Source organism: Photinus pyralis, unplaced genomic scaffold, assembly GCF_008802855.1.
Source record: "Photinus pyralis isolate 1611_PpyrPB1 unplaced genomic scaffold, Ppyr1.3 Ppyr1.4_LG7, whole genome shotgun sequence".
Taxonomy (NCBI): Eukaryota; Metazoa; Arthropoda; class Insecta; order Coleoptera; family Lampyridae; genus Photinus; species Photinus pyralis.
In genome coordinates, this window is record NW_022170738.1 from 6,826,361 (window position 1) to 6,851,437 (window position 25,077).

At 36.1% G+C, this 25,077-nt stretch overlaps 1 protein-coding gene across 1 annotated transcript in view; it reads left to right on the plus strand.

Moving 5' to 3' along the window:
* The window catches only part of LOC116176922 (zinc finger protein 624), a 62,099-nt gene extending 37,925 nt beyond the window's left edge, over positions 1-24,174 (plus strand). The window contains exons 4-7 of the mRNA XM_031495760.1: positions 14,785-14,970; positions 23,300-23,453; positions 23,503-23,750; positions 23,797-24,174. Coding sequence (XP_031351620.1) covers positions 14,785-14,970; positions 23,300-23,453; positions 23,503-23,750; positions 23,797-24,100 — 892 coding nt within the window. The 3' untranslated portion in view covers positions 24,101-24,174. The remainder of the gene's footprint in view (positions 1-14,784; positions 14,971-23,299; positions 23,454-23,502; positions 23,751-23,796) is intronic.
* Positions 24,175-25,077: the final 903 nt, after the last annotated feature.

Genomic DNA, 25,077 nt, shown 5'->3' on the forward strand with positions numbered 1-25,077 from the left:
TCGTGTTTATTATTACCTACCAATTTCTGCTGCCAATTGATTAATATACGGGGTGTAACAAATAAGTACCTATGTAAAAACATAGGGTGCTAAAGGGGAACAAAGTAAGCATTTACAAATAATCCGACGGTAGAAAATATATTGTGCTAAAATATTAGAAAGCCACTGAAAATACCGAACATACACGAATGACCATGGGCGTAGAGGATTACACAATTAAAGGAATTTGTTTAATATGCCAACACAAATATTTAAATCCGTGATTTAATGGTTGTAATAATAATGAAAATATAAAATCGTACAGTATAAAGTGCAACGGGTTTGCATAATAAGCAGTTGAACTTCCTTTTTGTTTCCAAAATCAAAATGTTGAATTTCTAAGTGACCTCCGAAATTCTTTATTTTATTCATCTATTAACCGCCGGCTAGCTCTATAGGAAATTTTATTATGATTGATTGATTATTAAAGATTCCTCCTTTACGTCCTTTATCCAGTATTCAAGACGATTTTTCTATGGATTTTCTCATAAATTGCATTGCAACACAAAAATATCAACGTTTTGAATATATTAATGAAAAAAAAAAATCAAATGGTGCAAGAATTCTCCTATGAATTCAAATCTACAAAATCCAGGTTAAGGCCTCAAATTGAAAACAGTTTGTTAAATTGTCATAAGTAGGAGAAATCTTTACTACGTAATAATTTATACTTTGTAACGTGTATTTTGCCTGCTTGAATATTTCTCTTACGGCCAGTTGCACAAAAAAAATAATCCAGGATTATTGTTTAATTCGGTATTAAGACATTTGATTGGCTTTATATTGCAGTAGGCAGCCAATCAAATTCTTTTTTAAACTTAGATTTGGCAAATAATGTAGGATTTTGATTATAATTCGCTTTCCTGCAACCGGCAGTTAATTTATTTAATTTTTCGTTTCGTGGCCCTTACTCTTACGCTAATAATGCATATTCAATATTCTTACGCCATCTAGGTATCTTTTTTGTAATTCACTAGTTTAAGGTTGTTATTCTTGAAGTACAATTCTTTTACCTAGTTCCAGCTCAGGATTAAACAAGAAAATACAAGCTTGAGATCTGTCACAGCGGTAGTTCGTTCTGGGAATTTGATCTTCGTTCTTCGTTGCAGCGAAGCCGTAGAGCTCGGTATATAATTAATTGACTAATGCCTGAAGGGCCTCGCTCTACTCGTAATCCGTTTCAATAACAGGTACGGTACTTAATCGGCCGCACATCTACAGAAAGAAGTGGTGGACTCCAACAACATTCACGTTTCAAACTCGATCATAGCTTAACTGAGATGGCAAATATATTAAATAGGTACTAATGTTTAGTCCAGAAGGAGCAAAATAGTTATTAACTACTACGCTAAAGAGTTACGGAAGTTGTCTCTTTGTTGAGGATGCTATCCCGATATTAAATCTCGTTCATGACCGGGGACCCAATTCCAGAAAATGGTCGCTCGTTATCAGCAGTTGGAAGATAAGTATGTCACAGTATGGTGTCACAGGTCAACGGAATGGTAGGTAAAGCGTCCCCGAAGCTCAAGCTGGTCCTTAAGACCTTAAAGTTGAATGAAATTTGAGTTTAAACTAAAATTAAAGTCGAACCGGAACTTGAACCCTAGAAGTAATCAAAGGTCTTCGTTGATGTCATAAAATGTACATAGGTACCTCTTAAATAAGAGAGCTAATTATAGATGAAGCAACAATTGTCCATGGAAAACTGTCGTATAACAGACGACAGCCGAACTTAGGTTCATTTCAAGTAAATAAAATACAAATGGCGGTACTTACGATGAGAAAGAAAATAACGCATTATATCCTCATTATGGAGTTAAAGGTGAATCCGTTGACTAATTATTCCAGAATGCCCAATGTAATGAATCTAATTGCCAGAGATTAATAAAATACGGATAATGGCAATTAAAATTCCATGCGTTCTCAACTAACGCCTCAGCTGTTAGTTTTTAATTAAGTGTAACCTGTAACAATCGATAACCAAAAATCACAACGCCGTCAATCTGCGCGGTAAAATGGCGTTGTTAAAATTCCAACAATAGGTGGAGCCATCTATTCAAAAGTTACAAGGATCTTTCAACAAGTAAATATCCCGTGAACAATAACAATGCTTTGTAGTGGAGGAAATAAATTGTTACAATTTATTGCAGTTAGCCCCCGTGTCAGTCGATAGCATTGCTATTTCGCAATACATAATGTGTAGCGAAATTCATTACCCCTTTTATTTGTTTGTTAGTGTTTTTGTCTGTTACAGATTTGCAGAACGCGCCCTTCTGAACTCAAAAGGTTGCGACCCGAAGTTCGTAGATTGCCTGATTTACCGTTTGATTAAACACTGGTTTTCGATACAATCGAATTGTAATAATTACATTTGCTTGATATTCACTTAACAATTAGAGCTCCGGTGTTTCTGCAGAAGCATGTTTTGATATTTATAGATGATAATTCATCGAAGAAACTATAACATATTTTGTTTAACAACTCTCTTCCACACTCTTATTGATTTTCAATTAGATTAACGTGATAAAATCAGTCATTTAAAAATTCATAGCAAAGAGCACATTCACAGTTACCTACCTATAAAGTTGGTTACCCCAAGTTTTTATACACTAAATCATCATCAGGATCAATGATCATTATTTTCATTTAACTCGAAGGGGATGTTTTTTGTGGTGCTAAAGTGTATGAATTGTTGAAGGCCTCACGTTGCACTGATTTCTTTTTTTTTAACTGAACAGACTTCTTCTATAAAACGGACAAACTACGCTTGCAACTACTCAAACGGGCGGGCAGTCCGAATAAAATAAATAGCGTAGAGAAACGTACACGCGTTTCCAACCTTCGCAAACCAGCAAGCTTCGTTTTCTGGTTGATTCCCAGTATTTAACAAAACACTACTTCCACCATAATATAATACCTTCCTCAAGATCTTTCAAAAGCACCGCCAATTATCCATCATGAGATTTAATAAACACCAGCTTCAAAAGAGCGCCTCGCGCGTTCCCGCTTACGCCGGAACATAACGCGCACATTGTAACATCTGCATCTTCGTTATCTCTTCTAACAACGATAACAAGTGCGCTAATTAAATTTCGTCGGATATCAAATCAATCTTGACTAAATTGAATGAATTACAGAAGGAATAAAATTCAAACAAGGAAATAATACGCAAATACAAACAATACTAAAGGAAAAATAACACTGAAACATATTCATATGACGCAAAAGAACTGTGTTTATTCGTAAATAATCTCCCATCTTTACACAAATTGAAATAATGTCATATACAGGATGTTGCGTCACCGAAAGGACGTTTACATGAAGTTGTTTATACATATGTTTCTTAATTAATAATAAAATCATTATTTTTGAAAATATATGTTTCGTATTTTGTAAAGGAACCCTTAAAACCGTTTGTCGTAATTTCCAGAGGAGTCAAGACCACTTTCTATGTGGGGCTAAACCCCGCATGGCCAACCCCGGGCTACGAACCTGACGGACGACATCTCTAAGGGCCGGCAAAATTACTTTTTACAATTTTACTGCCAAAAATCATTAATAGATTTATGTATTAACTAGAATTTCGGTACCGAGAGGGTTATAGGGCAATAGATCTTTCCGTTGCGCTATTAGTTCGTTGTTGACTCAATTTTTATATACTGTTTCAGTTTCCACTTAATCAGATCCCCCCCACGCCACTGTCTGTCAGGAGGTGAGCTGTTTCATAATGGCACGAGGGCGACTTTTGATCTAGAATTCTAGAGGAAGCCCACCGGGACGCCTTGAACATAAAGTCAGAAGAAATTGCACATTTCAATATCGGTAATTCCGTACTATCGTTGTAGTGTGCTAGATTAATGTAGGAGGCGATTGCAAATTTCGATTTGTGGTTGGTTGGATCCACTGACTTATCAAATATAAAATCTTTCAGTTCGTATAAAATGTATACCTAGTGTTTCTCACTTCCATTCCTTATTGAAATCTGCGCGCATTTGTAATAGATAACTAACGCCATCTACTCATCAAACATTCGCAACATTCCTCCACTAAAGCCAGAATCTATATTTTTCAAATGAACTAATTAAAAATTTATTGTCTTCAGCGGGTCGATCTACATTTTAACTTCAACACGTACAATCGTTAAAGGACGTGAAGCAAGAATTCCATTGATTACAAGATCATAAAACATACATCCACGTCATTAAAGGCAGTTATTAACGCCAAGATATTGATAAGTTTCTGAAGTTTTTCCGTCCCTATAAATTACGTTTATTTCTTTAGTTTGACATACAGTTAATCATTCTGTTTATGCGAGTGATTTTGGCTCCGGGATTCTGTAAATCATCTGTGATGCGATCTGAGCCGGAACTTGCCTCATAATTAATCGGTAGAGTTTAATTGAGATTTTTCTTTGATCGTTTATTAGATACGGTTATTTATTGGCCTTTTTATAAAGTTCTCGTTAAATTACATTTACTTAGTTTTCAGGTAACAAAGGCAACCCTAATTTATTATTTAATTTAAAATTGCGCCCGTATTTTCGTTAATGGAAATGCACGTACCTATGCGCGAAGACGCCTCGTAGAATGCAGATGGATAAGCTTTGCTCAATAATAATTTAAAAAAATTGTACGATTGGTAGTTTGTTAAGTATACTTGCCGGCACTTAAATATTATAAGTATTACAGTAATTACAACACATAACGGTCCTAAATAAGTTCGTATGTTTAAATAAAGTAGCGGGTTCGCTTCTTTATCTTGCTCATTGTCATGTAAATTGCACCGTAGTTATCCCGTTTCAGAAGGATGTTAATGTTTCGTATGCATTCGTTAGCTGAAACGAGTATCATAAAACAGAATGTTTCATAAGCATATTCTGAGACAAACTATAGCAGAAATGAGTTCATGTAAGCTTTTCTGAAAGTATACGAGAGAGAGCATGGTCATATCCTTATATTCTTAAGGGAAAAGTTCAGGGAAGTTGTTGGTATATTGACTGTAGTTACCTACTGCTAGAGCTTATAGATTAATAAACACCTTTGAGAAATATAATCCTCGATGCTTTGCTATCTACTGGGCTATCGTTAAAACGGTAGTCTTTTACTTACGGGGGTAAATAACTATCCATGTAACTGGAAGGACCGTTATGGGCAAATTTTGTTTTAATTTTATGACTAAAATATCATGATCACCACTTATTCAAATTATAACTTTAATACAAGAAAGTTTACTTCCTGACGGAGAAATGGCAATTTCTTTCTTCAAGTTAAATGGTTTAATGGTTTGTATTACAAACAAAAGCAGTTTATTTTGTTTCCTTAGCATGAATTTTAATTAGAATTTTCTTGGATTGCAGGCAAATTTGAAAAAGTCTGTGAAGACTGGTCACAAACTCAGATATTTTTCTTCGACGAGAATACATAAATTTATAGAATTTTACATAAGTTTTTTCGGCACCTTTATGATCCGGTTCTGAAATTAATTGTCTAGTACTATTTCAAAATTTGTTTCCTTAAAAGACAATAAAGCTGTCGAGCAGAATTTACAATAACGATACATTTGTAACGAATATTGTCGTGCTGATCCTTGGCGTTGAGACCTCGGTGGTTTACAAACAGGGCCGCCGATAAGCGGGGGGGGGGGGCGGTCATATTCTGGGGGCCCGGCCAAAAGAGATTTTGAATTGTGTTTTTTAAATCTGCATATGCATATCTCTATATGAGAGAGTAGAATATAAAAAAATGCACAGCAGAAGATTTAAAAAACCATACCATTGAGCAAAATTTCCTAATTACTTCACAGTGGCAAAAGGCTCGCTAGGTAAAAAACCGTTTGAGATCGACTATGGGTCAAGATCGTTAGATCAATCTCGGCACATTAGCTCATGAAGCTCAACTTGCTAGAGAAATTAATTTTGAGCGAGTGATATTCACTTATGAAAATTATTCAAATGTTCTCCTTTCAAATCCAAGTAGTCAAGATTGAAAATGTATAGTTTAAGATAAGGGTGATGGACAACAACAAAATTTCAATTATCGGGGCCCGGTCAACAAATATTCCCGGAGCCCGTCGAGGCTAACGGCGGCCCTGACTACAAATTACGGCGATGATTCTTTACTATTGGTACAGTTGACAAATCATGGCTGGAAACGCATCCGACGGCATGGATTAAATTGATTCCGACTACAGCTTTCGTAAACACAGGTCCTGGATGATCGATTGGCTTATTGGTGTTCTATTCGTCAGTACACAATTTTGGGGCTTGAAAAATGAAATGCGAGTATGAACATAACTCGCTTTTCAATGTTTTTTGACTTTTCGGTTTAATGTGTCCTTTTGCAAACTTTTTACACTGATCAACTCCCAAATAGACGATACAATAATGAACAACAATTTTAATCTTGACGTACTATGACCAGAATCTCTCTACACCGCGACTCTAACTAGAATGACTCTCGCTCTACACCACGACTCACCAGAATGAATAATTTCTACACTAAGCTCACTTAACACGCCTATTTCATAATGGACAGCAATGGCGGAGGTGCTCAGTTAATTCGATAACGTTAGGACAGTCTTCCAAAAAAGCTGATGAAGCGGAATTTTTGTCTACTTCTTCCCAAGGAAGCTTTGACTTGCCACGTAAGATATGAAACCTTATAGTACCTCTTTTTTTCACGGAACTCAGTATTATTTCCCGGCAATGGGGCGCGGACGGTGATAAATTGCGCTGAACTCCAATCGACAAAATAAAGAAGTGAAAAAGTGAACTTGATTTGTTTGGTTGAATATAAATGAAACCTTGACTGCATTTAACCTCTAGAATTTATTCTTCCTCATATTTTCATGGAATAAAATGCAAAAATTTACATAAAAATAACGCTTTCGTTACAAATCCTACTATATTTCAATGCCCTTTCAATTAATTTAGGGAAAGTTTATTTTATTTCATACTATCTAGTAATCGCCGCTTTCCCAGACTGATTTGAGTCTGGTAAATCGTATTTTACCAGACTGAAAATTTTTACCAGACTGGAAATTTTGCCTAGCAACCGCAACTGACATCCATCTAAACGTGATATTTGATTGATTGATTGATATTGATATTTGTCAAACTACTGTCAGATCAAACAAATCAAGTGATCGACTTTTGCTTTTATTTTAATGTGTACCTACAACATTCTAATCAAAATGGTTTTTTAATAGAAATAGAGCAGTATGAAATAAAATGTTTTACATTATTTGTATGTTAAATCAGTTAACGTTACTCGTTTCGAAATTCCTGCCTCAGCTACGCTTCGGCAGTAAACATCTCACTCGTTAACGTAAACCTTGATTTACCATACTCATATGTAAATAACTATTGCCTGTGTTACATATTTTTTCACTTGCTGTACAGTTTTGAGGTCCTAATATTGAAAACCACCAAGTACCAAACTTTGTTGAGCCTCCCGTTTTAGGGATTCATCATCTTAGGATACAAAATAAGAAGAAGAATACTCAAAAAGCTCGCTAAAGGTGCAATCCCTGCAGGTTTTACGTAAAAATCCCGCCGGTAATTTGCCCGCCTGGTAAAAATCCTGCGCGGAGTATTTTCCATTAGGCAAAGGGCTATCTTGAGAAAACCGCGCCGTTTATTATATGCAGAGGCCGATTATCTGAACTATTGCTATGTGCAATGGAAAACGGTCACTTACATAAACACCTATCCACTTAGCTCAATTAAACTCGGGTACTAACAAAACCCGATTTTATATGAAAATTCTCACTATAAAGGCACGCTCGGTATTCGCTATGAAAAATCTCTATGAACACTTAGCAGCCTTGACCACTCCCACAATTCCCAAGAATTAATTAACAATTTTTTCATTAACATGTGACATAATCCTGGGCTCGACTAGAAAAAAATGACATGAGAATTCTTATATTTTGGGTCGTAATTTGGGCCCGATTAAACACAAACCTAATCATTTACAGACAAAATGAATCAATAAATCTAAAATAGAAATAGGCACTCCGGGCCAGATGACAAATACCACGCGCATGCGTTCGATAGAAACAAGTTAAATTTAAACGAAAATTCTAATTACCTTCATAATCATCCTTAACATCTGGTCACTACTTCGGTTCACTTCAAATGACGCTCAGAGAAAATACAATCACTAATTGAAACTTCACTTCACTTCATTGAATGGTAATTTTAAATAGTAAAGACCTGAATTATTTAAGATTGCGAATTGTGTTATAAAAGATGGGGTAGTATTTGCTATTGGTTAAAAGACGGTTAGGTAAGATAATTCGAAATGGATCTGGATGACCTGTTAAAAAAGAAAGTGATTGAAAATTTCAAAAGTGTGTAAATTTTTAATTCCTAATTATATTCCTAGTCCCTATATGTATATCTACACATGTGGATTTTATGGTTCTTGTAGTAGTGCCAGAGAGAGTCTATGGTAGTCACTACGCTACTTTTGTTATACAAAACATCAAAATGACTTCCTGAGATCTCAAACCCTCGAACCGATTTTGTTACATTGACGAAGGATAGGTATGGTTTTAAATCAAATTTTGGTTCATAAACAAAGCTCCAAGCGGTTGGATCCATGACGATGGAAATCTTTGCGTGCGTATAAATTCAAATGCCATGGATACCGGTTCAAACAGTAGCAAACTGAAAGATTCAAGGCACAAAGATTTACAAACCATTAAAATGAAATGCGTGAATTTTAAAACTTCCTTTCCAAAGGGAATACCTTGAATGTATAAATTCATGTTTAGTTTACTCCCAGAAATCTAGAAAACACGCGACTAAGCGAGCAATGTGATTGAAAAATAGTTGCTTGGAATTCAGTAACGAAATAATTGCATGCAGTTATATTGATTGTGTTACGTTCAGCAAAAAGCAGTTTATATGATAATGAAAAAAGTATTAGTAGGTGTAAATTTTCTAGCAACCCACAAAATTGTCCAGTAAAAATACATGAAACGTGCTCCTGTCTGCGATACTGCAGTAAATCGGGCCCTGAGCAGTTTTACTACAAATTTATGTCTCATATTTCGCGTTAAATGTGCAGTAATTAGAGAATTGTGGTCTCGGTGAAATATAGGTGAGGGGATGGGAATGTTTATTGTAATTGTGAGGACCTCAGGGTGCGGAAGATAGTGAAGCTAATGTTAGTAACGACACCGCTCTACCTTATGTTGACATACAAATTAGGCAACAATTTGTATGGAACATTGGAACTATAGCGTTATTCATTCCATAATGATGCTCAAGGTGGCGGAATTGATAATTATACGATGTTTGTTATGTCGCAAAGGAGGTATCTCCACATTTAGTTTGTTCTAATTTTTGTCCAGATCGAGCTTTTCACACAAAAATTAAAATTAATCAATTTATTCCTTTTGCAATTTCAAGGCCTCCATAAAACACATCCTAACATTGGAAATCCAAATGGAATAAAATTAAATGAACCAATGACAGAATTTTTTTTTACTTATTTTATTATTATAATAAATCGTAGTTGTAAATTTAAGGGTAAAAAAATTTATGACAGATAAATTTTTAATGCCTGAGAATGTGTAGGCAAGTGTTTGTCATTTTTGGTAGATTTCGTTTTAGTGGTAATAAATCTGTAAGAAAGGCAGGCGCTCAGGACCAAACAATGTACCACGCACATGCTCTCAATTGTAACAAATTACTTAAGTACAGTTTTAATTATCTTCAAGCTAATAATCTTTCACATCGGGTCAAAACTGTTTAAATGACGCACAACGAACATACCAACTCATCCTACTTTAGAATCTTCACTTTTTACTTACCTACACTTGATCTTTTATTTAAACAAAACAGACTTTATTGTAAAAGGGGCTTTTTGGTGGTGGATAAACTTCACATTATCGGGTACTGGGAAAAACCTTAGATACGGCCCCCATTTCTGCGATTAACGCTCGATAGACACAGGATTAACCACTTTTCCGTAAACGTAAACAACGCTTTAGCTTAACTCGAGTTTATAACGATTTAATAAAATCTCTCAGACTTTGTTCTATAATAACTTTACAACCACCAAGACTGACTGTCTTTCCAAAAAGCATTCATTGAGGCAAAGTGCCCACCAAAAAGCGCTGTTTAACGTCTACTTCGCCTATTTACCGACTCTTCCCTTGTATCACTTTCCGATGTTGCTCTTTATCATTTTCTCAACATTTTCCAATCAAATTAACTGCTAGAAAAGACGGCCGGTTCCTTCATTTGTATCAATTACTATATGTCTTAGAATAAACTAACGCCTACGTTTACGTACAGCAAAAACACCTGCTTATCTTCAACGCAATTACCTTTTACGCAGTTATAACGAACTGCTTATCCCAATATCTACGTTCATATAAAAAAATTCCTCAGATTCTTCTATTTCTTACTGAAGACTTCTTGGTTTTTTTCAGATATAGGTTGTAGATCAGATAGAAAAGATGCGCATTTGAGGGTATTTGAACATGCACACGCAGAATCGTCTGCATATCTCCATTTGGGGTGGAAATGTTTCAAATTTATAACAAAATTGACAAGGGCATTGTCAAAAACCTAGGCAGAGCCGTTAGTCCATCCTGCACGAAACAAATTAAAGAAGAATGCAAGTTTTGAAACTTTTGGGGACGTAGCTCCCAAATGATAGATTCCGAATCTTCGGTTTATTTGATCTCGTCTATGAAGTATGAAGGTAATTCAAAATCGCAAGTAAAACCGAATGGATGGATGGACGGACAAAATGCAAACATTAACACATTTTTGTAAGCTATTAAAAAATGGACTATCGTGCGATCTTGAAGCACGAACATATGAAATAACAATAAAGCCAACAGCTTTTAAAATAAATATTTGATAGTGACACATCCATCCGGATGGACAAACAGACAGACGATCATATATTGCAAAGAAATTTAAAAAAAACACTTGAATGTCTTTTTTAAAAGACAATGAATAATATTACATGCCCCCTATTGTCTATTTCTTCATTCATCTACCGTTAGTGTTTATATAACATACGCACCGAAATAAAGTAACTGGTTGTAAGTATGTAACACACGCCTTAAAAGATATTTTAAGCTTTAAACAATAAATTAATAAAACATTCAACGGAATTATAATAAATTACCAAATATACCCATAACCATTTTAATGTTAGAGATTTATTATAAATTATTCTTATAATAGTTGCTAGTTAACATGGAAGAATCGTCAAATAATCATATTGTAAATTCAAACTTCTGCGGCATCAAGTTTTCAACAAACAATTTTTCACAAATAATCAGATAAAATGTGTTATTAGCGGACGTTAATTTTATCGATAAATGTCAATTCGTTCTTAGCTAATTGAAAAATTCTAAACGGTTAAGTTTAAATCCGTAAAATATTAAATTTACCAAACAAGACAATATCAGTTCTGAACGAAACCGAAGCCTGAGAAGGATGGATGAGTGCAGCCTTAAAAGTTGATTTCTATATAAATAACTGCAACACAATATCTTTGTGATAGATTTATATGTTGTAAAGTGACCGCCTAATGTCCAAGTTTTTTATGTACGACGCCCCCCAACCCGTCACAACGTAAAACATCTTGGAGCGAGGTCCATTCTTTGTATGGGGCTGTTTTGATGAAGCGAAATGATTTGTGTTAATCGATAAAGTTTTTTGCATTCATAAATAACGTGTTTAACTTTAAAATTCCGCGCCCTATTTAATGTGGTGTGCTATTCTGTTGCAGACATTGAATGACATTAATGCGAACCTTGTAAATAAATGAATTAGTCTGTACAGTAGTGCCTACATTTGAATTTAAGGACCTCCACTGTCCACCAGCATCATTTAAAATAAGCTGTCCTGCCAAGAAATTTTGATTTGTTAACGCCCATTTTTGCAATTCAATTATTATGAAGATAAGTAATACTCGTAGAGATAAGCATACAATTAATTATGACTTCGTCAGAAATTACCAACTGCAATAAGTTTATAACAGGGAATTTTATGTGTACACAAGCTGCTAGATTACACCAGATTCCATAAATTATACTCGCAACGTTTGAAATTCCCACGAATGAAGTGAGCTCATCACATGAACATACCACTTAAAGGCTTAATGGCAATTGCAAAAATATTTACCCGCTAAATCCCACTATCAATTTTTTAAAGTTTTATAGTTTAAAGTTTTTTAGCATAAATAAATATTTGACTCGAAATTGGAATAGAGCTCCGTCTTTGACTTCCATATCGCGTAATTTAAGTTTAGAACCAACATTGATTTATCATTCTTCTTTTTGTGTGTAGAATGACACATTATAATGTTAGAATTGCCGTATAATACACGGTATAAACCAGAGTTACTGCACTGAAGTTCTAAAATGTCTGCCAGACGTTATCCTACCGAAAAGAGTCAAAAATATAGAGGAGTCGTGCATTGTTTAGCCATCATGACAACGCTACAGCACATTCAAACCAGTGAACTCGAGGGGGAGGGGATGATCGTTTCGTAGCCACCGTACTTTGAAGGGGTCCTACACATGTTGTACAATGTACAGGGTGTCCCATTCTTGGCACTTTTATAGAGTATCGTTGTAATGTAATTGTTAGTGCTATCAAAACAGTAATATGTGCTCTTTTTTTGAGTCAAACTTAAAATGGTAAAATGAAAATTTGAACATATTCGCTCGCTTAAGAGATACGGGGGAAAATAAAAAAATGTCAATTCCAAAATCACCTTAGTTAAAAGAGATATAGAAAAATGGTTTATTGCCAAAGTTTCTTTATAATGATTATTGAATAATCTGCCGATTTTAAAATAAGTATACGGGATCAGGGAAAAAAGTTATATGACAACCTCATTTTGTTAAACAGATCGCCCTGTACATCTAATCTAAAAAGATGGCAGATTAAATTCTCTTTTCAAAAATATAACACTAAAAAAATTCAATATTGGTTCAAAAATATTAAAGAAAGATTTTAGAAAAATTAATAAAACTCAACAATCTTTTTGAAATGTGTGTATTTTTTGAAACTTTTTTTGTTTGTAATTCACGGAAGAAAGATAACAAATGTTTACCTTTGAAGTTAACGGAGCGGTGATAAAATCTCAAAAACGTACAGTACAGTGAAAAAATGTCGAAACGCTATGTTTCGGTTACAACACCAAAGGGAAAAGACCCCCTCTAAACAATGGCTTTTCCTTTTATAAAATTCGGCCATGTAGGGATCGACTTTTTTCCAGCCGCCAGAACTTCTCGGCGTGCGATAAAGCTAAAAATCTGTAATTGGTCTTAAGATTCAAATTAATTAAGAGCGCTTCTTTTGCAACCACTTAATCGGATGCTGTTTACTGCAACTCATTTAATTAGTACCGGTTAATTATACTCACTTAAATGGACGAAATGAAACGTCTAAATTCATACTTTTAATTAACCTCCATGGTCTCATGGAATTTCTCAGGCTAAAGGGCGCTTATCAAACTGATACCGACGTAAACCTGCATGGCCTTGCAGTTTTAATGCTCGTTTTCATATACTATTGAATGCTGCTAATAATTACTTAACGGAGCTGAAATTCCAAAATATTAATAGAGTCGCTTAGGGTTTGTGCAAACCAATTCATTTCGAGGAGACCTTTTATGGTTTGATGATTCTCTTACAAATCACCCTTAACGTTTCAGTTTACATAATGACAGACAGACTAAATTTTTTTATTTTGCATTTTAAAGAACTATAAAAAACCATTTCCCAATTTTTAGAACTTTTTTCAATGCGATTTGTACTTGATATTTCAATGTATTTATTTACCTCTGAGAATACTACTAATTGTATTCACTAATTTGCCCTAGTATAAATCGGTAGGTACTGTAATTTGCTATACTCATTGGTTAATTTTTACATGGCATGTTGTCATTGGCGTAATAGTTAATATATACGGTAATTAAATAATTTCATCATAAATAAAGATGAATCATGGAAACACCTCCCAAAAAAAATAAAGGCATATTTCATTAGTATGGGTACGAAGGTGTACGCAGATGACACTGAATGACTCAAAACTGGTTCAATTTCACATAAATTAACTGCTAGGAGCTTTTTCAGTAAGTACATAAAATTTTCAAATGCACCAGCCACACATTGACTTAAAAACAGACTTGCGAAAAGTTGAAAGAAGTGCTACAGATAACAAATAAATATAGGACTGCCGGTAACGATCCGAAATTAATAAAAGGATAAAAGTACGATAAAGTTGACTGCATTTACTGGAAAGGAATTATGAGTGGAATGTCCTGCCAAGTGCAAGACTGCGTTTAATTTGTGAAATATGAAGCAGTTCGTCCATTTCTATACTCTGTCTTTCATTTGTGTCGTTTCATACGAGCATCAGTAAGACCGACGACTATTTATTAACTCGTCCTGTCAGATTTCCAGATTGGATTGGATTTGGGGAACATTTGGATTTGTTTATGGTGAATCTTTATGTCGTAAGCCTTTTGATTTATGATAATTAAAATTAATAAACAAGATAAAAATATATCTGACTGCGTCGCAATTTACTTAAAGTGATATTATACCGCATAGGTTTAATACTAAAATATATTAACTTATAAAAATAATAAATGAAAATGCAGTTCAATTTTAATACTAACAGCGGCGCTACTCCTTTATTTGTAAAGCCCGCTTAAAATATTTTAATTGTATACTAATTTTTACATTATGTTTCAGGTCGATTTTACAGCAGCATATGACAAGACACACGGGGAAATCAATTAAGTGTCACCATTCCGGATGTGTATTTTCCGCACGTTTTCCTGCCGAATTGAAAACTCATTTACTTACACATTCCGATGATAAACCATTTTCCTGCGACCGTTGCGATTACCGTGGAAAAACAAAACAGCAATTGGAAAGGTAACAAATCTCTTTTTCATACTACATATTTTTCGATAACACCAATAAACTGGAAAATCACTACGTTATTGTTTCAAATTTTTACTGCGCTGCCAATTATTACATCTAGATCATAATTCGTCGACCTTTTATGAGTTCAGTTGGAGAAGAGACACTGTAAGATTGTAACGTTTGGAATACGCATACCCTCATCTCAGTATGTATCAAACAATAAGAAATAGTACCTAAAACTGTGAAGAGGAATATTGTAACGGAAATGCTCCAGATATGACGTCGCCTTTGGCGCTCTGGAATTTTCTACGCGTATTCGAGAATGTTCGGGACTTACATTGCTTGCGTGTATAAATGGTTGCGGACCGAACATCGCGGGAGACTACTACCGAACGAGTACGTATGAAACATCGAGCGCGAAAATCTGAAATAAATTGCGAAGTGTGAGTGATATAAATAATCGATATAAATTGTACGGATTTTATAGTGTTTTAGTTTTGTTTAATAAATATTGATATAAATCGAACCCGAATATATAAATAACGTTACATTGGTGTCAGAAGTGGAATTAATTAAAGTAATTAAAAGTAAGATTAAATTAAGTGCTTGTGCTTGTGTATGCCTGTAACAAGATCTGCTGCCGCTAAAATGGAAGAAACGATGCTCAATTTGCTCCAGCAAATCCAAAATGGCCAACAGGTGTTGCAACAAGAAATGAAAAACACCCAAGAGAAGTTCGAGAAGTTGGAAGAAAATTCTAGAAAGATTAATGAAGAAAATTCTAGAAATATTCAAGAGAAGTTGGAAGAAAATTCTAGAAATTTTGAAAAGAAGTTCGAGAAAATGGAAGAAAATTCTAGAAAGATTAATGAAGAAAATTCTAGAAATATTCAAGAGAAGTTGGAAGAAAATTCTAGAAATTTTGAAGAGAAGTTCGAGAAAATGGAAGAAAATTCTAGAAAGATTAATGAAGAAAATTCTAGAAATATTCAAGAGAAGTTCGAGAAGTTGGAAGAAAATTCTAGAAATATTCAAGAGAAGTTCGAGAAGTTGGAAGAAAATTCTAGAAAGATTAATGAAGAAAAAGAAAATTCTAGAAATATTCAAGAGAAGTTGGAAGAAAATTCTAGAAAGATTAATGAAGAAAATTATAGAAATATTCAAGAGAAGTTCGAAGAAAATTCTAGAAATTTTGAAGAGAAGTTCGAAAAGATGGAGGAAAATTCTAGAAAGATTATCGAAGAAGTCTCTAAATCAATTGAAGAAAAAGTTGAAGATAGAATTACGGAAGTTTCCAAAACATTTAAAGCAACATTCGTCGAGATTGAGCACAAGTATGAAGAGCTGCGCGAGCAATTCTTGCGACTGACTACGAAAAAGCGTACTAGTAGTGCCCCAGATGAATTACTGATGGACCGTGTTCTTGAGGTGCCACAGCCTACTCATTACAAGAAGGTCGACCTAGGAACAAATACAAGAGTAGAACGCGACGTTCAGCAAGCCCGAGTGAAGCCACCTACTTTTGATGGTAAGATTCCTTGGACCTCGTACTTTCGACAGTTTGAAGCAGCGGCTGCGGCAAATAAATGGACTCTTCAAGACAAAACTACAGCCCTGATTCTTGCTCTGAGAGGAGATGCTCTGGATGTGTTGCGGACCATCCCCGAGGATCAACAGAACTTTCAACAAATAGTAGCGCGACTCGAAATGCGATATGGCGATAAACACCTTCAGCAAGTTTACTATGCCCAAGTCAAGAACCGAATGCAGAAACCTGGAGAAAGTTTGCAGGAACTTGAAGCGGACATCGCTAGACTGATTCGATTGGCATACCCTACGGCACCGGAGAGCTTTCTTGATCAACTGGCTGTACAAACATTTATCGATGCCGTTCGTGATGGAGATGCCCAGCAGGCTTTGAGACTGGCTAGGCACGACAAAATTGAGAAAGCTTTGGCCCATGCGTTAGAATTCGAAGCCGCCAAGAAAGTTAGTCATGGAAGTGCGCGAGTACGTATGGTGGAACCTCGCAGTGAGAGCCGGGTAAGAACCATCGAAGAGGAAGGTGGCTCTGAAAGTTTTGAAGAAAAGGTCAGTAATGTAGTGGAAGAAAAGGTCAGTAAAGTAGTGGAAGTGGAAGTAGTGGTCAATAAAGCAATACAGTCACTGGCAAAGAAACGTGAACCAGAGCGAGATTGGACACGTTCGCCGCAACTGCCAAAAACCATTGCAGCAGCCGGAAAACTAAGAAAGGTCGACAGGAAGGGGCTACCGTCGACCTGCAGAAACAAAGCCCCGGTCTTCACTGTAAACATTACGTCGTCTGGAAAAGTTCACAATAATGCAGACGCTTTGTCAAGAAGACCGTACAAGGACAACTGCACACATTGTGCTAAAATAGAAGACAAGATTGGCCATCTGCGACGAACAACTGTAGAGAGTGAGGAATGGAAGCCAAGCGAAATCAAAACGGCCCAAGAAAACGACCCAAGTTTAAAAACTGTTCTGAATTGGATGCGCCACGGACAAAGACCAGACTGGCAAGACATTAGTGCCACAAGTCCTGAAGTAAAGAGTTATTGGGGCCAATGGAATAGCCTGACTCTGAAAGACAACCTGTTGTATAGGACCCTTGAAAGTGAAGATGGCACCGAATCGACGCTGCAATTAGTAGTACCTAGAAGCAAAGTGTCGGAAGTATTGCGAAAATTGCATGACGGCGCTTCCGGAGGACACTTTGGTATTACGAAAACGTTGCAAAGGGTACGTGAGCGATTCTATTGGGTCAACCGTAAAGAAGATGTCCGGCGATGGTGTCAAAAATGTGAGTTATGTGCTACTGGAAACGGACCAGTTTCCAAGAAGAAGGCACCCATGAGGCAGTATAACGTTGGTAGTCCGATGGAACGAGTTGCTATCGATATCGCAGGACCGTTTCCCGAGACAGATGGCGGAAATAAATATATCCTAGTCGCTATGGATTATTTCACAAAGTGGACTGAAGCTTACGCCATTCCAAACCAAGAGGCAGCAACAGTTGCAGAAGTGTTGGTAAAGGAGTTCTTTACACGTTTTGGTGTTCCTATAGAAATCCATTCAGACCAAGGAAGGAACTTTGAATCGGCTTTGTTCCAAGATGTTTGTCGATTGGTAGGAGCCAATAAAACCAGAACAACATCTTTGCATCCTCAGTCAGATGGAATGGTTGAGAGAATGAATCGAACGATGGGTAAATATCTTTCAAAAGTCGTGGCAGAACATCAGAAAAATTGGGACCAGTACCTCCACCTTATGGCATATCGATCAGCCGTCAACGAGACCACGGGTCAGACTCCCGCCTGCCTTATGTTGGGTCGTGAACTACGCCTTCCATGTGACCTCGAGTTTGGGCGTAAACCCCATGAAGAATATGTCGCAGGTGAAAATTATGTTGACCAACTAAAGGCGAAGATGAACGACATTCACGACTTGGCTAGAAGTCATATTCAGATTGCCAGCGATCGCATGAAAAATCAATACAACCTCCGCTCGGCCAATGAAACTTTTGAAGCTGGAGATCTGGTATGGCTGCACAATCCACAGAGACGAAGAGGTCTTTCTCCCAAGCTACAAAGACAATGGGAAGGTCCGTATGAGGTGATCAAGAAAATAAATGACGTGATATATCGTATCAGAATGAACCACCGGAAACCGAAAGTTGTCCACATTAATCGACTCGCACGATATGCCGGATCCAACAACAACGAAGAAGTTAGAGGGTATTCGAGAAGAGGAACGCAGCTTTGGGATCGAGCCAAACTTTAACGATTTTATGTCAAATTACGCCCAGCGGAAGAAAGCTCGATTTGGCGTTACTCAGGAAATTTGTCGAAATATTTTTGAGCTTCCGGTTAACGTTTCCATCGCCCATTGTGTCGCCGAAGACCTTCGCATGAGTAGAGGTATAGCTTCCGTATTCCGGAAAAGATTTGGAAGAATCGACGAGTTGTTAAAGCAAAGACCACGAGTGGGTAAAGTACTGCGCTTGGAAGATAGTCAACGCTCTTTGTTCTACTTGGTTTCAAAGAAAACGTCAGAAGGCAAACCCACCTATGAAAACCTCTGGTCTGCTTTAAAAAGCTTAAAGAAACTCATGGCATACTATGACATAAATAGCTTGGCGATCCCGAAGATTGGATGTGGTTTAGATGGGTTGGACTGGAAGATAGTGCGAACCATGATCGAAGTGATTTTTAGAAACACTAGCGTTCGAATTACAGTATGCTGCTTCAACCCACAGGGGACGACCCTCCGCAAAACTGTGGACTGTTACTTTTTCAAGAAAGGTGTTTGTCGAGCAGGCTCTGACTGCAGATTCCGACACGAGGCATTAAAAAGTAATACTAACGCAGTTTCTGAACGAGACGTCCAGAATTAAGAAGGGGGCAGTGTAACGGAAATGCTCCAGACATGACGTCGCCTTTGGCGCTCTGGAATTTTCTACGCGTATTCGAGAATGTTCGGGACTTACATTGCTTGCGTGTATAAATGGTTGCGGACCGAACGTCGCGGGAGACTACTACCGAACGAGTACGTATGAAACATCGAGCGCGAAAATCTGAAATAAATTGCGAAGTGTGAGTGATATAAATAATCGATATAAATTGTACGGATTTTATAGTGTTTTAGTTTTGTTTAATAAACATTGATATAAATCGAACCCGAATATATAAATAACGTTACAATATTATGAAAGGAAAAGGAATGAGATAAATGGAAAATGAATTGAGGAATACAAAACCAACATAAGACGTCTATAAAAAAAGAGTATAAACGAGAATTTACGGTTTTAATTAGGTACTTACACACAGAGTTCTCCATAGTAGACTATATCCATTATATTGTTGTTTCCAAATTGACGGCGGAATGCACGTCTTACTTCCATAATTGTACTTCCCAAAAAGCTCTGTGCGCTATGTTTTTCTTTACTAGAACCTTCTATGGTTAAAATTTCAAAGAAATGTCTCCATAAATAAAAAAAAAGTAAGCATTGCGCAGTGTGCGCATGAACACGTTTGATTTTCCAGTACACTAGAAGCATCTGTGGTAATAAAATATCTTAATAAATAAGAAAGTTAGTATTACGCAGTCTGCGCATGCGCACATCTGCTGTTTACAATATTTGATATGTTTGACTTGACTAGAAACATATGTGGTTAAAATTTCAACAAAATATATTAATCAATAAGAAAGATGATATTGCGCAGCGTGCGGATGTGCACATACATCGTCAAGATTTTTCTTCAGGTGCCAGAGCTATAAGCAACCGAATGAAAAGGGGCGAACGAAATATATTGAAAACTGTAGGAGCAGTTAAGGCCTCGGACGGACGGACAAAGAAAGTGACGCCCAACTTCGTTGAAAAATGCGCTAAAAAATACTGACTCCGACTCGTATGGCATTAAATATGGGGAACCATGTATAATCAAAAAAACCTATCACCCGAAAGTGAGGGGTATTACAAGCCATGGTTGGTCTTTTTATTTATCGACAATTCCTTCGTTTCTTACCGTGCATCGCCCCTCCAGTTCTATCTCATCATTCTCAGTTTTTCTATTACTTCTCGCAGATCTCTTCAGATGTCCTTTCGCTTTCCATGTTTGCTTCACCGGCATCTGGTCTTTCATCCTGTTCAGATGCCTAATCTTAACTGTTGATTTTACTCACTTTCCGTTCTGTTGTTACGATGTCATTCTGTACTTATCTCTGAGAGTTATTCCTTTCACTCCATATTACGGTTATTAATTCACATAGGCTGTATCTTCAGTACTGTATTTAATTTCCAGGTCACACTTCCGAACAAAAGTATTGGTCTATGGATTGGTCTGTATACCGTCATCCTTGTTGCATTGCTGATTTCCTTTATCTACAGCAAATCGTACAGTCTGAATATCCCCCTCTCTTTGGATTAGCATTTCCAAGTACGAACTTAATAACATGGAAAGAATAATTAACGAAAAGGAAATAAACATGAAAATAAACATAGAGAAACAAAGGTCATGGCTACAGAAAAAGAAAAAAGCATCACGAATGTAAAACTGGACCAACAAAACATTCAGCAAGTCAATGTCAATGACTTGCTGAATGTTTTGTTGGTCCAGTTTTATATTCGTGATGATTTTTTCTTTTTCTGTAACCATGACCTTTGTCTTCTCTATGCTTATTTTCATGTTTATTTCCTTTTCGTTAGGTAATTACTCTTTCCATGTTATTAAGTTTGTTTAAGGTCGTTTCCATTTTTTTGCACATATCGCAAACACAATCCGAAATGTGACGGGGGTTCTCCGCCAAGCAAGCATACCGTGAACAATAATAACGTAATGGAGAAAATAAATCGTTATAATTGGTATGCTCTTCGCATTACTGATATGCGTTGTGTGTTAGAAACAGTCAACGCTACTAATTTTTAACGCATTCCTCAAGAATTCTGCATTTTATTAACACGTTCGTCGGTTTGTCCGTCCGTTCAACCCCTTCATAATTTTTTTTGGTAAGTATTAAATGCCCCCTTTTCATTCTTTACTGAGATGCTGCTTAGGTAAGTGAAACGTCAATAACTCTTATATGCGAGAATCGATTAATGTCAAACTCTGTATAAGTTTGCACCTAGTGGTGTCAAGTAAATTCCTACCCTATTTTGCTATTTCATCTTATCCGCAATATTGAATAGAAATCATGATAAAATTTCTGAAAATGGTAGATATTTAATTTACACACCCAAAATAACAAGCTTTGGTTCCCCATCATTACCATGAAAACAATACTAATTCTGTTTTGAACTTTAACTTTAACTTTAATCAGAATGGCAGATGTCATTGGAATGCACAATGATTTGTTTCACTTTATCCACCTTGGCTAACAAAGTGATCATTTTAGCCACCCTTACTGTTCAAGAGACACTTAGCCTACTCATTCAAACCTATTAAAATGTCAATTTAACATCTGTTATAGAATAAACATTATTACTATTACTATTATGTAAGTATGTGTCAGATTTTTCAAAACTGAAAAAAATCTCTATAACATGAGCGTAAAAGGACTATACCTTGCCGTTTAATGGAATAAAACTGATTTTCGTCGCGTCCATTTATGCATAGAAAAAATTGGAACACCCTTTAGTTACAAAATTCAGGAAGAGATGGACCCTTACATGAATTTCCGGTGCTACATAAAATTACCGCTGACGACCCTTGAACAAAATTGGAAAAAAGTGCAAACTCTGTGAGATACCTTGGATTTAAAAAATGTTGATAACCTATGTTTTCGATTACTTCTTGCTGCAACCTAATTATAAATAGCTTTCATTTAAACTCGCTTTACTTTTACTGTTGGTACAACTGGGCATAGTGTTATTAATTTATTATAAATATAATTTTAGTGTATCACAGTTCTTCCTTTTTTGGTTTAGTGTTATGGCTTAGGCCACGCTTGCTTTTTTGGATCGCATTAGGTACTTCTTTTCTGTTTTGCGCCGGATGACTTTCTTTGCGTTTTAATCTAAATGTTGGTACTAAGAGCTTTGCATACTCAAAAATACTAATAAAATAAATCGCACCATAAAAATAAAAAAATTTAATAGAAAGATAGCTTTTTAATCGAATGCGATCGGTCTGCTTGGAAACGGCACGCCGTTCTATCAACAGGTTGTTAAATTGATTTTCTCATATAAGGCTTTTAACAGCGAATTTGCAGATTATGGTTTAATTAATGTACAGAACCAATTACACGCAACTTTTAAAAACACTACACGAAATGAGCGAATCTAACCGCGAAGTCAATTAAATCTAATCGTCTTCATAGTGCCAAAACAGTTTCGCGAGGATAACTTTCATAGTTCTAATTTATTTGTTCATAAATAGAAGTACCCCCGCCCCTTCGGTATTTAAAATTAAATGCATGCCTACTAAATAAGCTTAATAAGATTGTTGTTATGCATGAAACCATATTGTACAATATAGTCCGCAAATGAGCAAAACCGGTCATGGTGTTGCGTCCAGAACAGCTCGCCATTTATTGCGATTTCTGGATAGATTACCATTAATTACATGAGTCGGCGTCCGTCTCACTGCACCTGTCAATTAGCCGTGCACACTACGGTGTTTGTTTAATTTATCTGGTCGAGGTTACCGCTAAAATATGTACTCTACCTATAGAGTAGCCTGTAGTATAAGTTTACAAAAGATACCACCTTACTTATTACTTAAATTTATAACGTTGCTCTATCAGAAAATATTTAAATCGTATCGTTCAGATACGATGTTGGTATCGTTTTATAAATTGTACACCGAACTTTTTGCAGACATTTCAGCATGCACCAGGATTCCAAAAAATTCCAATGCCCTCAGTGTACGTTCTCATCAAGGCTTGCGTCACACCTAAAGAGACATCTGAGATTGCATACGGGAGCGAAACCGTTTGTTTGTCCTCACTGTAACTATTGCTGCAACAATCTAGTAAGCTTTCCGCTATGCGTTGAGGACCCTTTAACGGTATTATTTACAGGAAAATCTACGAAAGCACGTTCTGTTAACTAACAAGCATCCGGGCAAGTCAATTTACGAATGCAAATTTTGCCAGACTGATAGCTTTGAGACGAACTTCGCTAAAGATTTTAAAATTCATTTGCTGACTGAGCACCCCGATACATTTGTCTCAGGGAAAGAAGCAGCCACTTACATTGCGGGCATATACGAAGCAACCAACGACGGAACATCCGTACAAATCTTTAATGATTCAGATGACAAAGAAAGGTAAGACGTGTTCATCATAATTCATGTTGGCAAATTTTTTTTCTAGGAACTACCAAAGAGAGGAAGCTTTATCTCAATTTCAAGATTCGATACAGCCAGTATCATCGCGACCTACAAACAGCAATGTCGGATCTACAATCTTGCTTACATCCGTTACTACTCAGGACTCCTCCGAGCATAAAATACAAGAGGAACTTTTTCCTATGTTAATCGTATCAAAGGACGTTGTGTGTATTGAAAACCCATCAGAAGCCTGGAATATTGGCGGAAGCTACGACGTCGAGGAGTCTGGTAGTTTAGTGCCTTTCCATTCGGTCGGAGAATCCTTATTTAATGAACATTTCCAATAGTTTAACGTATCATTGTTATTACGTTCAAAATATTAGACGTTTGCATTATTTTAGTGGATCATTTCAATATAAATTTCGAACTACATGCAACTTGAATTCCAGCATAAGATCGAATTACCAAGTAACAGAAGTATTATTTTGTGACATGCGATGCTATTTTTTTAATCGACTGCAGTGGTTTAACGTCATATAGCAATACCTTCCTGTGGGTTTTTTTTATCATTCAAGCAGCCATTCGATTTTCACTGCACCATGAAAGAGAATCTTAGGCTTAGTATACTCTCAGTACGACCGCCACAAAGTACCTATTGAAATGTTACGCAGTACTTCAGGGCTAAAACTATAAAATAAATAAATCGGACTATCGCACCACTATTCCTCACTGGAAATGACTTCAAAAGGCCACAAAAACTAGATTATCAAACAAAATTTAATGGCTTTTTCTAAAGGCGCGCAAATTTTCCGTAAACCCACTATTTTCGTACACTTGTATTACCACGTAAACAAATTGGTATCAATTATTTTCTGATCTAAACCTATTTACTTTAAACACAGATATGCCTTTTATACGAACATAAAACCTAACAAATAATTTCTAAAAATAAGAAAATTCCTTACAAAGAAACACCTGCAAGTTCCTCATTTTACAATATCTTATCAACAAAAATAAAAATAAACTGTAAACAGTATTTCGACAGCACGTTGCAATCATTAATAAACGATTAGTATTGTCTGAAGATGACTACCCTTTGCTGTGCAAAAACACTAAAGTTTTTCGTTATGGTTTTTGGTATTTGTAGCGGATTGTTGAGTTATGTTATTGTAGTTGTACTAAAATTTAAATTTAAAATCGGCGTGCATACGTGAATCCAATTTCAAAATAAAAAAAAGTTGGGTTATGAAGTATGTTTTCATTTGGTTGACTGTACGTTCTAACGAAACCAATTATTCAATAAAAAAAAGTGCAAGTTGTAAAT